Genomic DNA, 25,087 nt, shown 5'->3' on the forward strand with positions numbered 1-25,087 from the left:
TCTTTCTTCCACATTGCTCTCATTTCTGTCTGCAGATCCTGATATTTTATAAGTTTATGTCTCTCTGTACGTAAGACAATGCAGTCATTGGGTGTGGTGATTTCAATGATCAATGCTACTTTTGTCTTCTTTTCATGCACCACTATATCTGGTTTTCTAGCATCTATCTATTGAATTGTTGGTAATGGGTGATACCATGTGATGTGAACTTCATCATTTTCTATGATGCTATCCCCTGTGCAATAATCTTGCCACATTAATATGCTTTTCATTATACAGTCCTTCTGCCATTAGTATGTCACAACCAGCAGCAAGGTGTGCAACTGTTTCCAATTCAGTTTTACAAAACCTACATTTGTCTGTTTCTCCTACATGTTTAATAGACTTTGTAAACCAGCATGTACGTAGCCCACTATCTTGGGTCTCCAATATTAACCTTTCATCTCTTGGTTTGAATTCGCCTCTCTTTAACCATTCCTGTGTTTGCTCCTGATCAACATGAGGTTCTTCCAGAAGTTTTCTATACTTGCAACTATATTTATGAATTTTCTTGTTTTCCAATCTAATCTATCCAACGCATTTTGGGGCCAGTCAATCCCTCCAAAACTATAAGTTAGGACAGGAAGAGCAGATTGGTTTATAGCTTGAATTTTGTTCCTACATGTCAACGCTGTTTTCAGGATTAATTTAAGTCTTCTAAAGTGTTCCTTACTAAGTTTTATTCACATTTGTTCATGTTTTATTGTTGATTCTTCATCAGTTTCCAAATATGTATGCACTCCATCTTGCTCAAGTTCTTTTATGTCACATTCTTGTCCCAAGCTGATGTTTTCTTGGTGCTGCAGTTTTCCTGCTTTACAGGTCACTTTTGTACATTTATCAAGACCAAATGACATTCTTATATCATCTGTAAAAGTTTTGATAACTTGCAACTGTACTCTCAGTTCCTCATCTGATGAGCTATACAGTTTTAAATAATCAAAGAGAAAATGAGAAGTCTTTACACTTTGTTGTTTTCTAGGAGGCAAATTAAAGCCATGGCCTAAGCTGTTAAGTAGACAGCTTAATGGGTTAAGGGCAAGGCAGAATAGCAGCTGTGACAGTCACCATGGAATATCTCCCTTTGAATTTGTATCCCTGGGATAATAATTTGTCCTTTATTGTGGCTTAATTGCAAAGTGGTCTGCCATTCTTTCATGGTTACTGTAATGTAGTCGATCAGTGTATGGTGTATCTCATACATTTTTTAGCACTCGTTTATCCACGAATGTGGGATACTATCAAATGCTTTTTTTTGTAGTCAGTCCATGCCATACTTAGGTTCCTCCCCTTTTTACAGTTCTCCACTATGACTTTATTTAACAACAAATGATCCTCTGTTCCATATGACGTCTTTTACTGCCATAATTAAGTTTTCTTCTAAATGACTATAAACTCTGTCAGCATTAATTCCCATGTATAGTTTATATGTCATTGGAAGGTAAGTTATTGGTCTACAATTTTTAGGGTAGCCTGCAGGTTCACTCTTAAGTAGGAACATTGTTTTTCCTGTTGTTAGCCAGGTTGGTGTCTGTTTGGGGTGCACATATAAATAAATACTTCTTACTCATGGCTAAAGTTTTGTGCAAAGATGTTAATACTTTTAACCAAAAGTTTGGTACTGTATCTGGGCCTGGGGTTTTCCAATTAGATGCTTTTCTTAACTTTATTTCCATCTCTCTGGCTGTTACTTCACCCAATTCATATCCTGTACCTTTAAATTTCTTATTCTTTCTTTTACTTCTTCTATCCATTTAGCAATTGTGTTATGTTTCAGAGGATCTTCATAGATACTTTTCCAAAATGTATCTATTTCTTTTTTTGTGTGTTCTTTCAATTCCTTTTACTTTGTTTCCCAAATCTCTATAAAACTTTTTTGGGTCATCAATAAATTGCTTATTTTGTACTTTTCCTTTATATTTACCTGCGTATCTTCTAAGTATTTCCACCTGTGCTGAGATTTTTAGTTTGTTATTTGCGATAGTGCATGATAGATCCTGGTCTATTCTAATACTGTGCATTGCTTTTACTATAGGTTCACAGGTGTGTACTAGGCTACTGGCCCTGAGACCTTTACAAGCCTAGCCCATAGGATTACCCTGGCATCGTATCACCCGACCTTAGTTCCCAGTGCCTCTGTCAAGTAAAGCCACTGGAGTGATCCTTGAGGTGAATTTTCTATTTTCCATCCACTCATCAAGATTTCTCTTGAAAAGGCCCAGTGAGGTGCTCTGCTTGACATGTATGGGAAGTCTATTCCATAGCATGGGCAGTCTCTGGGTTATGAATCTGTCCCTCCAGCATGTTCTGTTGATTGTGGTAATGAGGTTGAAGTCTCTGGAGCGTGTGGTGCGAAGGGATTGGGATTTCTTTAGATGTAGCATTTCTAACAGAGCTGGGTCAGACATGGCTTAGAAGCCAAGCAGAGATCGCCTCTAAGTAGGCGATATGAAACAGAGAATAGTTGCAGTTTTTATAGTCTGTCCATATAGGACAAATGTTTAAGGCCTAGGATCCTCTTTGTGAGGTGCTTTTGCAGCCTCTCCAGTTGTTGCAGGTGTTTAGTTAGGTACATGCCAAATGGGGAATTGTACTCAGTGATTGGCCTAATGAGAGAAGAGTAGAGGGAGACAATAATCTCTTTCTTCCTGGATGCAAAACCCTTAGTAATGAGATGTGCCACATAGAAGGACTTTCTGACCACGGTGGCAATGTGGTGGTCAAGAGAGGTTGTTGTCAACCTGTGTTCCCAGATCTCTTATAATGCCTACTGTGTTCAGTGGACTACATTCGATGTGGTAATTCATGGGAACTGGGTTTTTCCCAAAGGGGATGATGACATATTTTTTGGCATTGAGCTTAAGGCTATGGTTCTGACACCAGTCGCTGGTCTCAGTGAGGCCTTTCTGTAGAATGTCAACATCACTCGGGGAGTTAATAATAGCTCCCAACTTGCAATTGTCTGTGAACTTTTTCAGCTAGAGTCCCTTCATGTTGGCCTGGAATTCATAGAAGTAGATACCAAACAGGAGAGGACCCAGGACAGAAACCTGTGGGACTTCACTTGTGACTGGTCAGTAGTCTGACTTGAAGTCAGCTACTTTCACATTGTGGGTTCTACCTGTGAGCCACTTTGCAACCCAACTAGTAATATAGGGGCTGATGCCTAGCTTAGTGAGCTTTTCTATGATTCCTGAGTAGAGAATGGTATCAAAGGCCTTGGCAAGATCAAGGTAGGCTGTATGAACCACCTTGCCTTCGGCCACAGCTCTGGTGATTGACTCAAAGAAATCGACTAAGTTGAGCAGGCAAGATCTACCCTTCACAAAATCAAACTGTGTGGGATCCAGAGTTTGGAGATTCCCTGTATCCTTGTTTATTAGGTCCATGATGATGCGTTCCATAGCTTTGCATATCAGACTCGTCAGGCTAATGGGGTGATAGTTCCCAGGGTCTGTAGTTGCTCCTCCTTTGTGGAGAGGGATGACTGTAGCAGTGCTCCATTTGGTAGGGACAAAGCCTGAGGTGAGGCTGTGATTGAACATGGCACACAGGTGAGGTGCCAGTTCACTCTGTAGTTCACATAGAACACATCCAGGGATATTGTCCGGTCCCATAGAAGCTGTATTTTTGGCCTTGGACATTGTTGTTTTATCCTGTGCAGCGGTAATACTGGGTGCCTGGTAATCTACTGGTACTGTGACTGGTCCCTTGGTGGGAGAGAGGGGTAAAGTTGCCACTGAATCTGTTGGCCAGTATATTGGCAATATCTGTTGGCTCGGTATAGGAGGTACCATTGTGCAGTAGCTCAGAGCAAATCTGGGTATTGCCATGGAGATTCTTTACACAACTATAGAAGGCCTTGTGGTTGTCTTTACTATCTGCTGCAATTCTGTTTTCATAGCTAGCTTTAGAGGATTTGATGAGGGATCTCAACATTTTGTTGAGGCTGATAAGGGAGTTTTTCCAGTCTTGGGTCTTCACTTTATTCTGCATCAGTTTCCTACTTCTGTTGTAGAGTTTGTTTATGGCAGGGGACCACCAGATTGGCTTCCTTTTGTTGGAGAAAAGATTCTTGGTTCTGTTGAGTATGGCGAGATCCATGCATTAGTGTACGTGTTCGTACACAAATACATCGATCGTGTCTATCTTTCTTAGTATTTTTGTTGATCTGTTCCCTCTTCTATATTCTTCTAAAAGTGACACTTCTTGTCTTAATTGCTTTTTAGTTTTATCTATGCGATACTTCCATGATGGTATTCAATTTCTCCCCTTCCTTTCCCTCACTACCCTGTGTTCTTGTGGTAGAACTTTATCAGTTATTGATTTAGCTGCACAGTAATATATCTTGTTTACTTCTGTTATATCGCATGGATTCCTATGGATCCTCCTAATTACTGTGTTCATTTGTTTTATCAAACTTCTGACTTTTTGGATTTTATCGACCTTCTAGAGTCTATTTCTTTTATTGATCTTAATATGTCTATCTCTGTCTATTAAATCAAGCAACTCTTCTCTTAGCTCATTTTCTTCTAAAGTGAGGGCACATTTTTTGTTTTCCATTTCCTGTGGGCATTCTATAGAAAGTTCTAAAGCATCTTCCTGTGGCACATTCTCTTCAATTTCATTCTGTGCCATCCATTGCTCTGTCATATGGGAACTCAGTGGCCTATCACTCCTCAACATTGACTGTATCAGAGTTTCCACAGTCTCCTGTTTCTTCCCTTGCTGTTGAGCTTCAAGTGAATGTTTCCCCTTAATTTGGATATCCATTGCTCTATCCTGTTGTGGTGCTTTCTGAATTAGATTTTCTACACTGAATCCTTCACTTTGCAGGTGCTCCATAACCTCAGTTTTTGCATAGGAGCTTGCCTATGGTGATTTGAACATGGAGCAGCTCAAGTGCATTGTCCTATTTGACCAGCCTTGAGGTACATATATTTTTGATGTAAATAGAGAAACCTGTTCTAAGTTAAAAAGAGCAATATTTAAAATGTATCTCTATTTTTGGGGCCATTGTATTCCCATTATTTCAGGCTTTGTCCATATTTCTTGCACTAGGAGGTTGAGAGGTATGCTTATTTTGCAGAATGTCCTGATTTTTGTCTCATATTTTTATCCCATTCCACAACATTTGTGGTTTTCTAACAAATCACTAAAGATTGAAATAACTAAATAATGCCATGCATTTAGGTTTCAAACTTCATTTCCTTCAGAAAATGTATGCTAAGGCCAATGCTGTTATAAGAGCAATATTTAAAATCTGTCCCTATTTTTGGGCCTTTGCCCCCCATTATTTTAGGCTATGTCCAGGTTTCTTATGCTAAGAGGTTGAGAGGTATGGAGTATATAATACCTAGTTTGGGGGGAGGGTATGTTAGTCCATTAACTTGATCAGGCTTGACGCTGTAACTTGGTTACAGGAGGCAAGAGCCTGAATCCTCTACACCAACTACCAAACTGCTGAAGGAATTGTGAGCTTTAGTGGAGTCAAGAGCCTGAATCCTGTACACTAATTTCCAGACTGCTGACGGAATTGTGAATTTGAGTTTCAATACATTTTCATTGAATTATGAGTATCAGTGCATTTTCAAGGGATTATGAGCTTCAGTTCATTTTCATGGAACTGTGAGCTTCAAGGGAAGAAAGTTTACTGTTGCTCATGCTAAGTCTATTTTCAATGTGCAACTAACTATTTTGCTTATTAAATGGCAGTCAATGTTTGTGTTGTAGAATTTGAAAGCAGTGTTAGCAGCATAATTGAAGGGTTTGGATGTGGATTCTACTCCCACACCATGTAGATGGAGTGCTGATATTGTAGTGCCCATTTGATTACTAATTATTTGGTGCATTTTAAGTGGGTTGGGGGTTCTGCACTTCGGAGTCTGTCCTCCTTTGTATGAGATGCTCAGTAACTATGAACTTGTCAGTTTGTCAGTCATTCTCTATTGCAATATTACCAGCTTTCCAATTTTTAGTGTAATATAGGTAACTATTTTTTCAAGGGCAGCAGGCACTGAATTTGTAGACGAGACATTGGAATGTCATAATTCATAATTCAATGAAAATGTATTGAAACTCAAATTCACAAAATTCGCAGCAGTCTGAAAATAGTGTGTAGGATTCAGGTTTTTGTGCCCACTGTGGCGGCGAGAGCCACAGTTATCCAAAGGGGGAAGGGGGATCCACCTCCCGAGAGAAACTGTCGGCCCCCATCAGTCTGACAAGCCTTATCTGCAAGGCCATGGAGCGATATTATATGGAACTTATAAACAAAGATTGGCAACCTTCTTTCACACTGGACCCTCCCCTTTGGGTTTGGTCTCTGCGATCTGTCTCCTGAACCTGATTGACTTCTTTGAATCAGTCTCAGTCTCCAGTGGGGTGGGGTAGGGGGTACACACTATACCTAGCCTGACAGGCCAAGGCCTTTTTCACCCAGGCCTCTGGAATCATAGATAAACTTATAAACTTAAGTAAACCTATGTCACCCAATGGGGGTTGCTAAATGGCTTACTGATAGAACAGAACCCACACTGTAAAAACTCCAAACTCCAAACAAGCCAGAGACACAAGTGAGGTGTGTGGAGTCAGGTCTCTCGCAGCTTGGGCTTCTTGTTTGGCATCTACTTCTCTGAAGTACACTGAAGTGGCTAACAAAGTTTGCAGATGACTGCAACTGCAAATGATATTGAATCCCCAAAATCTAAAATGATAAATGATGTGGATACTCTACAAAGGCCTTACAGATGCCAATGCTTGAGCCAATGGCCATGCTGCAATGTATTATGGTAAGAGAAAAATTGTAAAAAATGAAAAAACATCCCCATTGGAAAAACCATATAGGTGGTAGTACACTAAACATAGAAAGTGTGTGAAAAGACTTAGAGAGACACAGGTGGGACCTTCACACCTTAGATAACAAATCCCTACAACAGTCAGGAAATCCTTCCACAATCCACCATGTGGCACAGCTATCCATCAAGGAAAGGTCATTTCATCCAGGTCCTCATCCCTCATCCCCCCACCCCCCCTTAGACTCCCATTTCATTGCACCCTAAGCTCACGCCCCAATGCAACAACCAACTTAGCCTCAGAAATACCTCATTAAAAAAAGGCCCCAAGGAAATTTCATTACGCTGACCACAGCAAAACTCCCATATACTCGGCATTGAATCATCCTCTACCTTGCGACTACATCAACGACAAAGGCCACTCAAAGGCTTTAACCTGCTATACATAAACCCAGAAATCCAAACACTCCCTGTTTACTCAGGGATCTAAATCCCAATCCCAATCAGCCACAAATCTCAACCTGAGGGAGGGATAAAAGACCATGACCAGGATACTCAAAGATTGCTGACTCGATAGACCATGAACCTGAAGACTCTGCCCTAGCATGTAGAGGGAAGACCATCAGAGGAGAAAGAAAGACCTCCTTGAAGAAGATCAAGAGGAACCCCTGGAGGAAGGGGTCAGTCAAAGAAAATAATGTGGGAAGAAATAGGGATCAGCCTGCTCTTGCAAGCTTGTAGCCCCAGTAAAAATGTGGCTTGTTGTAACCTGTGAACCTATGGGGATCACTTCTGTGTCTCTGCTCGACAGTGGCACAGGAAAATAACCTTTTTGGGGGGCGTAAGCCAGGGAACCTTGATGGCTAGGCTTGCGTAGGCCCTTGGGCCGATAGCCTAATACCTACTTATGAACCTATGTAAAGTTGTTTGCCAGTAGCAACCTCTTCATTAGTTACAGATCTCTTTAATGAGGAATTATTCGGATGACTTTTACTACTGCAGAGATTGTGCTTATTGAGTGATATTGGTGGATTGCAATGACAGAAGTCTGGAATGACTGGGGAGGAGGCTGCTGCTGAGGGGGGGTAGGAGGTCGCTGCAGAAGGTGCTGCTCTGGGGAGGGGATCTATTACCCTGCCTAGGGCCCCATTTGTCCATGATCTGGCTCTAGTATTTTGTACTGTTTACTATAAACCATCTGAAGTTGGAATGAAACAACGAATTGTCAGTTTTAAAAAATAATAAGCACTTTTGTTCCATGTTTGGTAGTAAAGTTACAACTGACATTTCATTGTTTTATTCCAGCTTCCCAAATGTTATGGTTTTCACTGTTATTTACTGTTAATTAATAATGGCCATATTGTTGAACATGCCAGTGCAGTTCCGTGGATTGTGGACCTCAACTGAAGTGGCAGCAGCCCACCGAGGTACATTCTGGGCAGCCATTTCTGAAGTAATAACAGTAAAAATAATAATGAGAACAACGATGATGATAGTGATGATGAAATAAGACTTAACGCAGGCAAGAAACTGGAATAACTTTGACTCTGCTGTTAGTGTGTTTTCAGAAGTTAATACAGTTTCTTCCTTGCCTTAAGTCTTCTTTTTTTCTCATTTTTTTCATAGCTGCAAGTTGGCCCTAGTTTTGTTAGATTTGTCATGCAAAAAATATTAATTTATTTAAAAGAACAATAAAAGTACGGTGCGATTGTTATTCTGCTTATAAAAATGTTATTAAAGCTTCTTGTCTGACTTTAAGCCTTCAGTTACGTTATCTGTTTTATTTAGTTAAAAAAAAATGAAAAAAATGTAGCAGGATGAGCTTGAAAGTGGTAAATGGCTTTTGCTCACAGTTCTTATTTACACCTCAAAACCTCATAGCTCCAGGGATAAAACCAAAAAATGTAATGGGTCGGGAAAAGAGTCAAAGGTCCTGAATCAGGGACATATTTTAAGTATAACATTGTTCTTAAAATTTGTCCCTGATTCTGGACAAAAGTATAACATTGTTCCTATATGCTTAGTTGCTAGAATAACATGTTTTGCATTAGCATACTTTTTCTGAAGGATATGAAGTCTGTGATTATTTTAGTTTTGCAATCCTCATAAATTCGTCAGAAAAAAACACAAATCTTAGGAACAGACAAAAGTATGACACAAAATCAGGGACAGTCAAACATATGCTCTGATCTCTGAACCTCTTCAGGCAAGAATCAGAGAGAAACAGCATGAAAGGCTCAAAATCATGGGCAAATTTTAAGCTTTACTCTTGCCACCAAAGCAATGGATGAATGTAAAATAGTTCACACCAAATTATCTTGACCTGGCCAAGCCTTTTAACACAATCCCTTACTCAGGTATAATAGAAAAGCTGAATAAAATGGGAATAAACTCTTACATCACTAGATAGACTGCCAACTGGTTTACAGGATGCAAGAGATCAAAATAGGGGAGGCTGCTTCTAGAATAAGACCAGTCAGCAATGGAGTCCCCAGGGTTCTGTGCTGAGACTTTTCCTGTTTGGCATCTACTTCTTGGAAGTAAAAGTAAATACCAAAGGGCTTTGGCTAATTTTGAGATGACTGCAAGCTATGAGGAGTTAATGAATCCCCAAATTACTTAACCATCATGCAGGAAGGTTTGCCCCAAACAGTAACTGGTGCCAAAATCATAGGTTCATAGGTGTGTACTAGGCTAATGGCCCTGGAGCCTTTTCAAGCCTAGCCTATAGGATTACCCTGGCGTTGTGCCACCTGACCTTAGTTTCCAGTGCTTCTGTCAAGTAGAGCCACTGGAGTGATCCCCGGGGTGAATTTTCTATTTCCCATCCACATATCAAGATTTCTCTTGAAGAGAGCCAGTGAGGTGCTCTGTTTGACATGTATGGGAAGTCTATTCCATTATATGGTAAATCTATTCCATGAATTGAAAATACATTATTGCATCCCTTGGGAAGTTGTCTACCCCAGGGAACTACCAAATTGACAATACCCTCCTGAGAGTTGAACCAGGTGTTTGGCATTTGGAAACTCATGCGGACAGTGACCTAACCTTCAACCAACATGCACACTGTGTCATAAGATAGTCTTTCTATATTGTACAGCTTATGAACAAATTGATTGCAACTAGATCTAGAGATATTATTGTCCCCCTTTTACGAATTTACGTCAATCATTTTGTATAATGCCCACTATGGCATGTTTCTGTCCAGACACATGCAACAACTGGAATATCCACAGAGATGCCTTACTAAAAAGATACAAGTCATAAACAATAGGTCTTGCATGGACCACCTCAAAGCTTTGTTGCTATACTTGGTATCCTGCACAGTGCTAAGAGGTGACCTGTGTCTGGCATACAAGGCATCCTCAGACCCAATACTGATGGATCTACTGAACATCAGCAAGTCAAATGGCATCAGAAATACTCAGTCTAGGTATCTAAACAGAATGGTGTGGAGAGATGGATATATATTACAGAAGATACCACTGTTTCAGAACAGACTCTCCATTCAAGTAAAATAAGCTCATCCCTGTCCATATTCAAATTCAACTTGGATCTAACGATGGGTAATGGAAAATGCATGCCAGGATTGCCCCTCATGCCACTAATGGATAGAGACAGCTCCTAAATGCTGCATCCCTTACATGGGTCCCCTCAAATTATCTATGGTGTGATCACAGTTATTCTCACTAGGGCTAATATACAATTATCAGCCATAGGATAGGTAAGACCAATCAGGAAATGTTAATTCAAGCACCAAAAGGGAAACTGGGTAAGCTTAAAATGCACTCCATGTGAACCTATGTTGAGGTTGTAAATAGTTTTTAAAAATTGCCCTTTTTAGATCACTAAGTGCCCCTCTTACCCTCCACCCCCCCAGCCTTCAACAGCTCCAGGCACCTCTGCCCCTGGATTTTGACTTCAAAAAAATTTCTGCTATGTAATATCATCGCAGTAATCAATACGTGTTTTAAATCACTATTCTTTACTCGATTATCGAAGTCAAATATTTTACGCAACATCAATCATGCTGTAATACTATGCGTGTGTACGACGAAGCTTCTATCAAACAACAAAGTGTGTGTTAACAGTTTACTGTAGGTGATTAATTATTAGTTGTTCAGAAGGCGACGTACTTTACTTTCACTTGTCTATATGTTGAATATATAGGGTATGTGATGGCAGACATCAAGGACATAAGGACATTTTTTAATCGCCTGTCTCAGTCCAGTGATTCTGATCAACAGATTAGTAAGAAAGTAAGGTATGAACTTTCTTACCCAGAAACTTTATAATTTTTACACAAGCAAGTTCAGTATTACAGTTCCATTGAGGTTTTATTTCATAACAATATAAATCCACAGAGATGCCGTCGGTTTCCATACTACAGAGTTATTGGTTATCCACTAGTAAACAGATATACCCCAGAGCTCTGGCTTCAGGGTTTGCATCCCCTCCCCGCACTGAAAAAAATTCTGTGGTGCCCATGGGTTAGGGTTACGCCTAGGGATAGCCCTAACCCTAATTGTAACCCTAACATTTAGGGTTAGGATTAAGATTAGGATAGGTCTAGGGTTAGCCCTAACCCTAATTGTAACCCTAACATTTAGGGTTAGGATTAAGGTTAGGATAGGCCTAGGGTTTGCCCTAACCCTAGCCCTAATGCTAAGCCTAACGCTAGCCGTACCTCTCAACCTCTTAGTGTGAGAAATCTGGACAAAGACTGGTAAATTGGGAAGGACAAATGTCCAAAAATAGGGACATATTTTAACTATTACTTCAACCACCTCTACTTCCCAATTTAAAAAACTTCTCAAAACCCACTACTTAAATAACTGACATTGCTCATGTTACTCCCCAGGTTAAGCCATACCACTGCACTGTTGCTAGGATTCTGCTAAGGATCAAATGGTTGCTCCCCACTTCCCAATCTATATTTGTTATTAAAAAAGGTAACTTAACTCTCACGTATTCATATTTATATGGAAATGGCTTACTATCACAAATTTAGAAATTGTTAAACTCTGCTATGTATGCTCAATTGTATTCTTAACATGTAAATCTAAATATCAGGAGCATCAATAAAAAGATACATGAGCTTCATACTCTAATCTCACATCTCCCAGATATAATCAGTTTAACAGAAACATGGCTAAAACCAGTTACCAAGGATACAGAGATCCTACCACCTGGATACAGTATCCTTTGACAAGATAGACTAAAGAAGAAAGGTGGAGGCATTGCTCTACTTTATAAAAATACAGTATCCATAGCTAAAACTGAGTTGACTTTACCCCCCTTGGACAAAGCAGAAATATTCTTAACTAAGCTCAAAATAGGCAACAACAAAACTATCAACTTAGTAACAGGTTATATCCCCCCAGGCAATAATATCCCCATCATGGAAAATTTACTACAATGGCTATCACAAACCTTGCCACAAGAAACTATTCTATTAGGGGACTTTAATATTTACTGGCTCACATGCTCTTCCCAGGCTCCCAATAATCATATCAACCTACTTACCTTCTCTCAACTAATCAAAGAACCCACTAGAGTCGACAAAAATAGTAAAAGAGAAACACTTTTAGACTGGATTTTACAATACCTTGCTCATATTTAGCAGGTACCCTTCCTGACTCACTAAGTGACCATCAAACTACCTTCCTACTCAAATATAACTCCCACCACCTCCAAACCCCCATACTCCAAACAATAAGAAACAAAAAACACTTCAACTTACCAAACTTCTTACAAGATCTAAAGCTCTACAACTGGTCGCAACTGTATTAACTACCCCTAGACAAAGCTGTCAAACACTTTTAACTCTACCTTCCTAGAGATACTAAATAGGCATGCCCCTGCAAGAACTACTAGAGTTAAATCCAAAACAGTTCCATGGTTAACAAGGGAAACAAGGCAAAAAATAAAAGAAAGGAATAGAGCCTGGACAGCCTGAAGGTCCAGCAAAAACCCAGGAACACAGCAAGCATACCAACAGATAAGAAATCTTACTAAGAAACTAGTAATGCAAGATAAAAGAAATTACTTTATAACCCATCAAACCCAAAACTCGAACAATCCAAAAAAATTCTGGGCAGGCTTAAACAGGTTACTACATCCTGAAAAAAACACTATCCCACCTCCAAACAACAGGCTTAACAAAAGAAAACACAGCTGAATCATTTAACTCGCTGAGACTGTACTTGTCCTTGCCCAAAACCAAACCTATACAAATACTACAAGTGCTCCCCCAAACCTAACAACAGCCCCACATTTAAGCTACAACCCACCTCAACCTCCTATATAAGAAAACTGCTATCCCAACTAAAACCAACAACACTAGGAGCAGATTCCCTCCCCAATTAATTCTTAAAACCAGCAGCAAATGAAATAGCTAAACCAGTCTCAATCCTAATAAACTGATCCATCTCAGGTTTAGTACCCTTGATCTGGAAAACTGCCTATATCATACCCCTACACAAATGGGGGGAATTCTTATGACATATCTAATTACAGACCAATAGCAATATTATCCCTTGCTAAAATATTAGAAAAATGTATTCACCATCAATTAATGACACATCTTATTGATCAAGAGCTCATATCTCATACACAGCATGGGTTTCGGCCAGGACATAGCACAACCACCGCCCTGCTAGCATTCATAGATACCATTAATCACAACAGGAATAATGGTAAGCTTTCTTCAGCCCTCTTCCTAGACCTATCAAAGGCATTTGATATGGTTAACCATGAAAAACTAATCTCCCATCTTGTAAACCTAGGCTTAGATAACTTATCAGTCTCCTGGTTTAAAAACTACCTCAACAATAGACAACAGGCAGTACTATGGAATAATAACTTGTCTCCACTCTTACCTGTAACACCCGGAGTACTGCAGGGATCTATACTGGGCCCCTTGCTGTTCTCAATTTTTACAAATAATCTCCACTCAGTTGCAAAAAGTTCAAGCCTTATACAATATGCAGGTGATTCAACTATAATATGTAGCACCCCTACTTTACCAGACCTCCACAAAAAGACCCAGGATAACTTTCACTCAGTGGAAACATGGCTCACTGAGAATGGCTTGATAACCCCCCAAAAAAACAAGCTCCTGCTATTTCATCCCTCAACTATAACTGCCCCCACCTGCACCTTTACTATCCACTCAAATAACAGTACCTCCATATACCTGAAGCCTAGACAAAACTACTAGGCATTACTATTGACAACAAGCTCAAATTTGATGTACACATTAATCTGGCCATTAAAAATACTAACAAAAAGCTAGGTAGCCTCTACAAACATAAAGCATTCCTGACCCATAATGCTAGAACTACAATTACACGTACACACCTTCTCTCAACACTACTGTATGCCTCACCCATCTTGATTAACTTATCCAAAGCATAAATCAATAAAATGACAACCTGCTATAATCAGATAGCCAAATTTGCCAACAGCAGCTCCTACAGAACACATCACTGCCTAAACCTAAAGCAATTGGGCTGTCTTGAACTACCTAACTTACTTATTTATAGTCAGCTGGTTACTACTCACAAGCTACTCTATCAACAAAATATATCACCTTCACTGGCTAACATTGTCCAACAATATTCCTGTCCTAGGCAACTCAGCTCAACTAACAAACTACAGTTATCTGTTACTAGATCCAGCAACCATACTGGTGACTCCCTTTACTCTTCTTATGTGGCCAAAATCTGGAACTCCCTGCCTACATCGATATCCCTGATAACCTCCCTACCTACATTTAAAAAAGCTATCTACAACTCAGCAACAAATGGCTATGTCCCTGTTCAACTCCAGAATAATACCTGATCCACTCCAGTACTGTTTTAACTATTGTCCTAAACTAGAGTCCTATCTGTTACCTGCATATAAATGTATACCACATCAGAGGTATGATGACATACATGTAACAGTGTTAGTATCTTCTTCTTCTTCTTTCGGCTTTTTCCCGGTTAGGGGTCGCCACAGCGGATCACCTTGTCCGCACATTGAATGGCAGTGGAGTTTTACGGTGTCGAGTTGCCAGCCCGGCGCCCAACCTTCCACAGAAGGCACACTCACACGCACACCTAGGGCCAAGTTAGAGTGTCCAATCCACCTGCAGCATGTCTTTGGGATGTGGGAGGAAACCGGAGCACCCGGAGGAAACCCACGCGACCACAGGGAGGACATGCAGACTCCGCACAGAAAGCACCCCAGCCAAGGATCGAACCAGAGAACCTCTTGCTGTGAGGCAGCAATGCTAACCACTGCACCACCGTGGCCGCCCATGTAACAGTGTTAGTATAAACAATGTAAAACTGTTTATTGACTATTGTAAACTGTATCCCTCTGTAGTTTATACCTATAAGTGTCAATAACTATTCACCCTAATGGATCTAGATGAAATATGTACCCAAGTTTGTATGTTCTGTAAAAGTGTCTCTTTGGAAATTTTCTCCCCGGGCCTTCACTGAAAATGGACATGTATCCAGCTGGACCATCCCGGTTAGCAAATGTAAAATAAAAATAAATAAATAAATGATGTTATGTTTTCTCATATGTTACCGTTTTGTCTCCTTTGAACTGTATTGGTATTTGGAGCTTTTCTCACCGGGCCTCCACTGAAAATGCTTACAAAAATGCTACAGTAACAGGATTTGTTTTTGCATATATTTTCTGAAGAATTTGAAGTCTGAAACTCAATTTGTATATCATTTAGTGACCTCAATTCTAAGATCATCCCAGTGATTTGGCAGAATACCACTACTTTTAGGACATTCTGCGAAAATCTGTACAGCTGAGAGGTAACCGTAAGTGACCCGTTGGCTTTGTAAAATGTGGCCAAGGCAAACTAATAACATCTGTCTCTGGCGATACCCATGTGTACAGCAGTGATTTCAATATCTGTCAATCAACTGCCAATATAACAAGATATCACTATCAAATCTGCCTAGCAGTCAATCTTGCTTCGTTTGCATATAACAGCATGACCATTTCGTACATCAATCACGCAAGCCGTGCCCACTTCCGCACGGCCCTCCCGGGGAGGTTCTGTTCTACAATACACACTAAGTAAGTGTGTAGTGCCACCAGCTTAGTCCACATCCGAAATGTTACTGGACTTCAGATAAACTACAGATATTTTCCACTATTATAAAACGGACGTTGCCCTTTAACAAAATGTTCGTTAGGTGGAACTGCTACACTCACGCATAGTTTCTATCAGGAAACTTTAATCCGCAACGGGGGTAATGTTGTCAGGGGTGGGAAAGAAGACGGCTGAAGTCAAATGTCACACACCTTCTGTCCAGTTTAAATTTGCTGTCAATTAAGACGGCTACGGCTACCTACTATTGTCATATGCAAAGGACAAAAGCTACACTGTATAGTTGAACGTTCCAAAAAGAACATAAAACAGAGATTACACCCCCATATATTTACTGTAATGGTTTTGACATCCACAATATGGTAGTCAGTTTTATGTTCCACACCCCCCCGTGACGCAATTCTGGTACTAGTCCCTCCCCTGTTTCTGTGGGTGTATTCTATCTGTGACCCTTGCTTTTAGTCAGTAGTAACAAACATGGCAACAGCAGGTGGTACTGGTGCTGATGGAGGAGTTTTGGCATACAGTGGCTCTGCGACCCTTAACGGTCCTCAAGGTGTAAATACATATGACAGCAGATGCATCTTTTGCAGGATTGGAAGTGGTGAAGAAAAGACTACTGAGCTCCTACATAATGTAAGTCAAATGATCTGTGCCAGATTTGATAGGGGCAAGAAGAGTGAAGGGGTGAACACTACGGTTTTGTGTCACTGTCCAAGTGTTCGCATTATTCGGAATGTATTAGCTTAATACGGGTTCTAAATAGTGTGCTAATTGTTGTTTTTTTAATTTCTCCAAGTCTTTTGGGTTTCTAATACAACGTCGGGAATGGACCCAATTCCTTAGTCAGAGTATGATTAAAGTTCATGCAATTTGTATTGTTTGTCTTTGATGTCAGCCAAAAGTGATCTTCGCAGCACTGGTAATGTGTCCAGTAATGACTCCTTCACACGGAGTTACATGTATTGATAACATCTAAATACGATTGTAGATTCTTTATTATAAGACCCGTTGCTCCTACTTCTATTGGAACTGCAGGGTATCGTTCTACATTGCTGTCGTTCTCCTGCAAATCGTGATATTTATGACTTTATGTCTCTCTGTACGCAAGACATTGTAGTCACTGGGTGTAGCGATTTCAGTGATCAATGCTACTTTTGTCTTTTTTATATATCTGAAACACCTCAACATTATGAGAAACAATGGAAGCAACTCAAAATTCTGCAAGGATAACCGTTTTGTTTTGGCAGAAAACATATGTCAGGCATTTACATTGGTTGTGGGTATAGTTTGTCCTGCAAAATCTCCCAAGTTCCATAAAACGTTACTGTCAGTGTAGATAGGGGTAGTGCACCAACAGATTAGCAAAATCGATTGGGTTAAAACGCAGCAGAAAGTGGCAACATGGTTGTCATCTTTTCTTATGCCCATAGTGGGACTTTTTTATGGAAATAATGAGATTTTGCTGGACAAATTATACCCACAACCAAATGCAAAGGACTGGACTTAAGTTTTCTGCTAAAACAAAACACTTATTCTTATAGAATTTTGAGTTGCTTCTATTGTTTCTTATAATGTTAGGGTGTTTCAGATACAAAATTGTTTTATGCAGGTATGACAGATACCTTAGTAAAGACTGGTTCGCAGGACATTCGTCGTTTTTGATGTTTTTTTAGTAGGACACAACTGCCCAAATAGGGACCTTTTTGCACAGAGGGACAGGTGGCAACACTAAGTGTGAGTACTTCATACTTGTAGCTGAAATTCTTGAAACACCTCAGTGATGAAGCAACGTTTCTGTTGTGTATCTTGAACCTCTAATTTGCATTTTATTCTGAAATTAGAAGCCATATCATAACATAGCCACACTGAGGAGCACTTTCTTGTTGTTTGCACTGGAAGGTTTTTAGATACTAGACACTAGAGTTAGTGACATAGAATATTTGTATAGACTTATTTCAGTTATTTAATATTGCATGCAACCTTGAACAGGCCTATCTTTATGAGGAAAGTAAGTAAATCTAGGAGGAGCAGGGCAAAATCTAAGCTCAAAAAGCAGAGTGCTGTGCCTAAATTATAGCAGTTGGGAGATAGGGATGTGTGTACCCTGTAATGGCCTGGCATCCTGTTATGCTTAAGTTACATTTCTTTGTATCCAGTGAGTTCCAGGATAGGCTGTAACTTTCCCATAGTTGTGAAATACATTAAGTGAGTAAACCAAGAGTGAAAAAATGAACATGTAGTTATGTATGTGTTAATTCTGTTACTCTGATTAGCTCTGCACTGTAGACTAAAACTACAGAGCCAGTGTACATTGTAATGGATTTAGATTTTTGTTTTTTGTTCATTTTGAGGTGCTGTCCCTGATTGTTGAGATAAGTGGTTAAAATTGTGTTTGGTGGAGTATGTTGCATGTGATACATATGTATTTTATGTTTTGTTGTGGTTATTGTCTTTCCATCCAGAGTAAACATTTTAAGTGTGAACTGTGTCATGAATGTGCAGTTGTCTGGGGTGTGTTGTTTGCATTGTTACAGTCATGTCCTGTAATGTGTAAAATAATTGCAGTTTAAAATTGGAAAAAAAGAAGCCTCCAGCTGATGACCCAGTTGAACAATGTACTAGTTAAGTCAAAATATTACTGCCATAACGTATTAAGGAATACTTAAGGGATAGTGGTATGCAGTGGCGCTTTTTGTATTACTATCAACTGTACATGGTTACAACTATTGGACAAGAAGTTTCACTACAAAAATAGCATAACTATTAACTGTTCATGGTTACAACTATCATAGGTAGGTGCTAGGCTATTGGCTCTGGGGCCTGTATAAGCCTAGCCAAAAAGGTTCCCTGGCTTTCGCCACCCAAGAAAATGATTTTCCTGTGCCCCTGTCAAGCAGTGCCGAGAAGTGATCCCCCAGGTGAATTTTCTATTTCCCATCCAGTCGTCATGGTTTTTCTTAGACGGCCAATGAGGAGCTTTGCTTGACATGAAGTCTCTGGGACAGGAATCTATCCCTCCAACATGTTCTGTTTATTGTGGTGACAAGGTTTAGGTCCCTGGAGCATGTGATTCGGAGAGATTGGGATTTCTTTAAGTGTAGCATGTCCAACAGCTCTGGGTTTGACATAGTTTTATATGTTAGGCAGAGATTGCCTCTGAGTAGGCTATATGTGACGGAGTAGAGCTGGAGTTTTTTGAGACGGTCTGCGTATGGCATCTTTTTGAGGCCGGTAATCCTCTTGGTGAGGTATTTCTGTGGCCTTTCCAATTGTTGTAGGTGTCTTGTGAGATACATGCCAAATGGGGCATTATACTCTATAATGGGCCCATGAGGGATGAGTAGAGAGGAACAATGACCTCCTTTTTTCTAGAGGAGAACCCTTTTGTGATGAGGTGTGCCACGTAAAAGGATTTCCTGACTACTGTGGTGATGTGGTTATCAAAGGAGAGACTACTGTCCACCTGTGTCCTGAGGTCTCATCACACGTTCAGTGTTTAGTGAGCTACCGCCTATGTGGTAGTTCATGGATACCGAGTTTTTCCAAAGGGGATGACAATGCACTTCTTGGCATTGAGCTTGAGGCCACGACTTTGACACCAAGCATCTGTCTCTGTGAGGCCCTTTTGTAGAATGTCTACATCATTAGGTGATTTTATAATGGCTCCCAGTTTGCAGTCATCTGCGAACTTTGTTAGCTAAAGATCTTCTGTGTTGGCCTGCACTTCAGAGACATAGATGCCGAACAGTAGAGGACCTAGGACCAAACTCTGTGGTACTCCATTCATCACTGGTCTGAAGTCGGACTTGGAGTCGGCTACTTTTACTGCGTGGGTTCTGTCAGAGAGCCAGTTGGCCACCCATCTTGTGACACAGGGATTTATGCCCAGTTTAGTGAGTTTATCTATAATTCCAGAGTGGGGGATGGTATCAAAAGCCTTGGTGAAGTCAAGATAGGATATGTGCACTACCCTGCCCTCATCTACAGCTCTAGTGACTGCTTCAAAGAAGTCAATCAGGTTTAGTTGACATGATCTACCTTTTACAGATCCAAACTGAGTGGGGTCCAGGGTTTGGAGGTTACCTATGTCTTTGTTTATAAGCTCCAAGATGAAACTTTCCATGGCCTTGCAGGCCAGGCTCATCAGGCTAATGGGGCGGTAGTTTCTGGGGTCTGTGGTGGGATCCCCTTTGTGGAGTGGGATAACTGTTGCTGTGCGCCATTCAGTAGGCACACAGCCTGAGGTGAGGCTATGATTGAACATGGTACTTAGGTGGGGTGCCAGTTCATTCTGTATTGCATGCAGTACGCAGCCTGGGATGTTGTCTGGTCCCATGGATGCTGTGTTCTTGGCTTTGGAGAGTACAGTCTCTTACTTGTTCATCTGTAATTACAGGGGCTTTGCATTCTTCCGGTATTAAGATGGGCCCTTTGGAGGGTGAGAGGGGGGTAAAGTTAGCACTGAACCTATTTGCCTGGATGTTGGCAATATCGGTTGGTTCTATATATTTAGTGCCATTGTGCTGCAGCTCAGAGCAGATCTGAGTGTTGCCATTGAAATTCTTGACATAGCTTTAAAATGCTTTGTGGTTGTCTTTGGATGAGGCTGACCAGGGAGTTCCTCCAATCTTGGAATTTTACCTTTTTTTTTTTTTTTTGCAACAGCTTCTTCCTTCTGTTGTAGAGTTTGTTTATGGCAGGGGACCACCAGATTGGCTTCCTCATGCACTCATGTATGTGCTTATATAGTGCATTTAAGATTCAGCAGTCATACCTCTCTTTTCCATCTGTATGGGTGTCATGAAGTTTGCCACTTCTGCCTTAAGAAGCATGAAGTTGGCTTTGGAGTAGTTTTTGACAATGGTTTCCTTAATGGGGGGTGGGATATGGATGTCTAGGGTGATTATTTTGAGGTCGGATCTGACCTGCAAGGAGATGACCTCTGGTGTGGAACATCAGTTACCCATATTGGTAATGACCAGGTCCAGGATATTGCTGCCCCTGGTGAGGGTGTGGACCAGCTGATCAAGGCATTGGAATTTATGAATTCCAGAACACGAGTGAATGAGTTGGTACATGAGTAGTTTTCCCATTTGATGGTGGGGTAGTTGAAATAACCCATAATTAAGGTATTGGGTTGTACCTTAATATTTTCCAGTATCTTAAGAAATGAAGAGTGGCAGTCCTGGGGCATGGTGGGGGATCTGTAACAAGCTACAACCTGGATTGCAGTCTTGCCCAGTGTTAGTTGCACTTGGATAATTTTGGATGCTTTATGTTGAGCAACTAGCCTAGAGGTGTGAATATCCTTAATGAAAATTGACACACCTCCGCCTTTAGTGTTTCGGTCCAGGCTGGGTGGCCGAAACGTGTGGTATGAATTATGGCCTGATAATGCAGGGGTGCTCTCTGGAGCCCTGAACCAAGTCTCTGTCATTGCACAGATGTTGATTTTCTCCATTTTAAGGGGTGCCTCGAGTGAGTGCAGTTTGAGGTTTAGACTTCTAGCATTGAGTAGCATTACCCTCAGAGTTTGCTTGCTTGTACTTGTTACGGTGGTGAATTTAGCATTTGAACCTTGCCTAAAAGGCACTATAGGGGTGGCAAGAGCCTTAGCCAGTATCCAGAATCCCATGGGCGACAGGTGCAGGCCATCTCTGGCAAAGCATCATGGTCTGTCGACCATGTCGTCCCAGGTAGACAGATACTGGATCCCTTTAGAATGACACCAGAAGCTTAGCCAATTGTTGAAGTCAATCATTTTGTCCTTGGACTTTGGTGTAATTCTGGGCGATGGCAGGATGCTACTCAGGGCTAGGGTCATACCTGCCTCGGCTACAAGATACGAGAGCTCCTCCAAGTCTCTCTTCATGTAGTCCAGGGAGGTATGTCTCAGGTCATTCACACCAACATGGACAATGACAGAATTGTATTTGTACTTGTTGTGGAGAGACCTGAGTGCGTGCGTTATGTGGCGGATCTTGGCACTCGACAGGCAGCTGACAGTAACTTTCTCCTTGTTTAGCCTGGTGAGTGGACATCATTGTGCCTGACTATAGAGTCACCTATGACTAGTGTGTTGGGTGCATTGTTTTGCCTTATGGGTTGAGGTTGAGTGACACACTGATTTTTTTTGGGCTATGTGTCATTTGGGTAGTGTTGGGGGTGGTAGTTGTCTGTGTTTCAGCTTGGGAGGTCTCTGTTGCTTGGGCAGATTTTAATTGAGAGCCTCCGTGAATGTGGGTGTGTGCTTTGTGTTTCTATGTGTGGGTTTTGGGTTTTGAAGGACTATGTGTTGAGTGTGGTGTGGTGCAGGTGTTAACCTTCTCCTCTTGACTGTCTAGCCCAGTCTTGGCTGGAGAGAGATTGACTTCCAGTTTGGCTATATAAGTGCATCTCTCACAGGTTGTAGTGTTGGGTGGTAGGAGGAGAGGGTTGTCAGTGTACATGAGGCAATTGCTACATTGCCCCAAAATACCCAGATTTATCAGATGGACAGGAGAAAACATTGGGAGCTGACCCATGGACATGCCAGGATAGGTGCTTATTAATTTAAGTACTAAGACCTGTTTTCGTCTTGACAAGTGAGGAAAGTCGAGTGCTGTAGTAATTTGTAGTTTTAGTGCTTACAATAAGTTTTGAGCAAGTGCTGAGCACAAGGAAACAGTTTTGAGTGCTGAAACAAAAAAAAACTGGCTAGTTCTAGCTAAAACTAGCTAGTTTTAGCACCAATCCCAAGAAGAAAAGCAGACCACGGCCTGTTTGGTGATCCACAGTCTTGTCCCAGATGATGCAAGGGTCTGCAGCCTTGTAGCCTTTTTCTAGATGCCTCAGATGATGCAAGGGTCTGCAGCCTTGTAGCCTTTTTCTGGTAGATGCCTCGAATAGCAACCAGACCAATCCGGTATGTTAAGCACAGACACTCACTCTCCAGTCAGGAGTCAGGAATCAATTCACATTGCTCCTACTCTCACCAGGATCAGAATATAAGCACAGATTCTAACCTGTCACCTATAAAGCAGTTATTAAGCTTTCTGGTGATGAGCAGTCTCCAGGAAATAATGTAACTGCACTCCTTCTCTCACCAGGAGAAGACAGAAGCACTAATCCCAAGATGACAACTGAGAGGCAGAATGTGGGCTCTACAGTAACTGGTGGTCTTGCAATAGATGCTTAAAGGTAAGATGAAACAAAATGGTTTATCCTAAACACTGCAGTGTGCACTAGAGGAGTTAGATGTGAAAGTAGGTAACTGAAGTTTTACCTGTCAAAAGTTTTAGTGGAGAGTCACTATTTTTAAAACAGCAAGATAGATTGAAAGGGGGTGATCACTTTTGTATTCTGGTACTGTGGAATATAGTAGGATGGCCAATAAATTTAAATAGTTGAAGGGGAGTGATTTCACAAAATGATAATTTTGTGCTTACTCACACCAGCCAGTAAAAGCAGAGAGGAAATTAGATATATGGTCAAATTAACATAAGGGGCAGGCAACTAGAAAGTCAGTGGTGTTTAAGAACACAACAGTAACCAGGTGGGAAAATTTCTGTCTGACTCACAAGAGACAGAGCAGTGGTCTCTTTTCAAGTTTTAGTCTTAGTTTCTTTCGGCTGTTCCCATTAGGGGTCGCCACAGCGGATCATCTGTTTCCATTTCTTCCTGTCCTCTGCATCTTGCTCTGTCACACCAACCACCTGCATGTCCTCTCTCACCACATCCATAAACCTTATTGTAGGCCTTCCTCTTTTCCTCTTACCTGGCAGCTTCATCCTTTTCCCAATATACCCAGCATCCCTCCTCAGCACATGTCAAAACCAGCGCAATCTCGCCTGTCTGGCCTTGTCTCCAAACCGTCCAACCTGGGCTCACCCTCTAATATACTTATTCCTAATCCTGTCTACCCTCGTCATACCCAGCGCAAATCTTAACATCTTTATGCAGTTAAAAGCAGAATACAAGTAAAACACAGTGTAAAGAACACAAATTCCAATATACAAAATAGAAAAAGGCAATAAAGTAATACAAAACACAACAAATAAAAAACAACCCAACCTCTGCCTCACAGCAAACTAGCAGAATCTGGGTGAGCCTTTCCAGTAAAGCTCTGAAATGTTTTATTTTACCCCTTAAATAGAAGGTTTAGTTCCTAGCTCCACCCCCTCAGTTCACAGATGATTGATTAACCATAGCTCACCTGTTGTAACTTATGTGTGACTCCTTAATTGACCTCTTCTAATTTCTGTCTGACTCACAAGAAGTCCTAGTCAAGAACAGTCATAGTTAGGAAGTTTCACTACAAAAGTAGCATAACTGCTAGTTAGTTACATCAGAAGACTGCCACTAGGTTAATGTTAAAGTTTAGGGTTACATTTTTAAGGTTAGGTTTGGGTTTTTGCTTAGGGGTAGTGTTTTTGGGGTGGTTAGGGTTAAACTTTTAGGGTCAGTCCTAGGCTTAAGATGTAATGTTATAGGTGAATACTAGGCTAACTGCCCTGAAGGGCCATTTTAAGCCTAGAGACTAATCCTAGATCAGAATCAAACCCTGTACCATGTGTCTATGAGGTGAATACCTTAACCATTATGTCAATGTTCTTGCATCAATTGGTATGAAATCCTGAAAAAAAAAGTAAAAATATATCTGATTTCACCATGCTGGCATAACTAATTTCTTTCACTTTGAAAAACAATGTAAATTAACTTGTTATGCCCTTCATGCAGGATTAACTATCACCCATTAACTTGTGGTACAGAGTTTATTTGTTGATCAAAGTTATGATTCATTACTGTTCAGTAGGCTTTGCAATATAAATCGTCATATTAAAATTTTGACATTTAGAGTTGCATGCTGGAACGTTGTACTTCAAAATGATACCAAATGAGAACGTATACCTTATTTTTGGGAGCCCCCCCCCCCCCCCCCGCTTCATAAATTACTGCTTTAATTCAGAAGTGAATAGGTAGTGTTAACACAGCTGGGTGAATGCCAGAACTGAGTAAAATTAAGCTGAGCTGTGCAGTAATCAGTGTGGCAAGTATCTGACACAGCTGTACAAAATATTTTATTTTTATTTAATTTTGTTCACTAGGTAAATCTAGATGGGCCAAATCCCTTTTTCCAAAATCA

General features: G+C 40.8%; 1 protein-coding gene across 1 annotated transcript in view; it reads left to right on the top strand.

Moving 5' to 3' along the window:
• Positions 1 to 16,020: 16,020 nt before the first annotated feature.
• LOC122810682 (histidine triad nucleotide-binding protein 3-like) overlaps positions 16,021 to 25,087 on the top strand; it is a 436,167-nt gene continuing 427,100 nt past the window's right edge. The window contains exon 1 of the mRNA XM_044082255.1: positions 16,021 to 16,596. Within this exon, the coding sequence (XP_043938190.1) occupies positions 16,438 to 16,596 (159 nt within the window). The 5' untranslated portion in view covers positions 16,021 to 16,437. The remainder of the gene's footprint in view (positions 16,597 to 25,087) is intronic.

Source organism: Protopterus annectens, chromosome 1.part1 (genome assembly GCF_019279795.1).
Source record: "Protopterus annectens isolate FY-2018-M chromosome 1.part1, PAN1.0, whole genome shotgun sequence".
Classification (NCBI taxonomy): Eukaryota; Metazoa; Chordata; order Ceratodontiformes; family Protopteridae; genus Protopterus; species Protopterus annectens.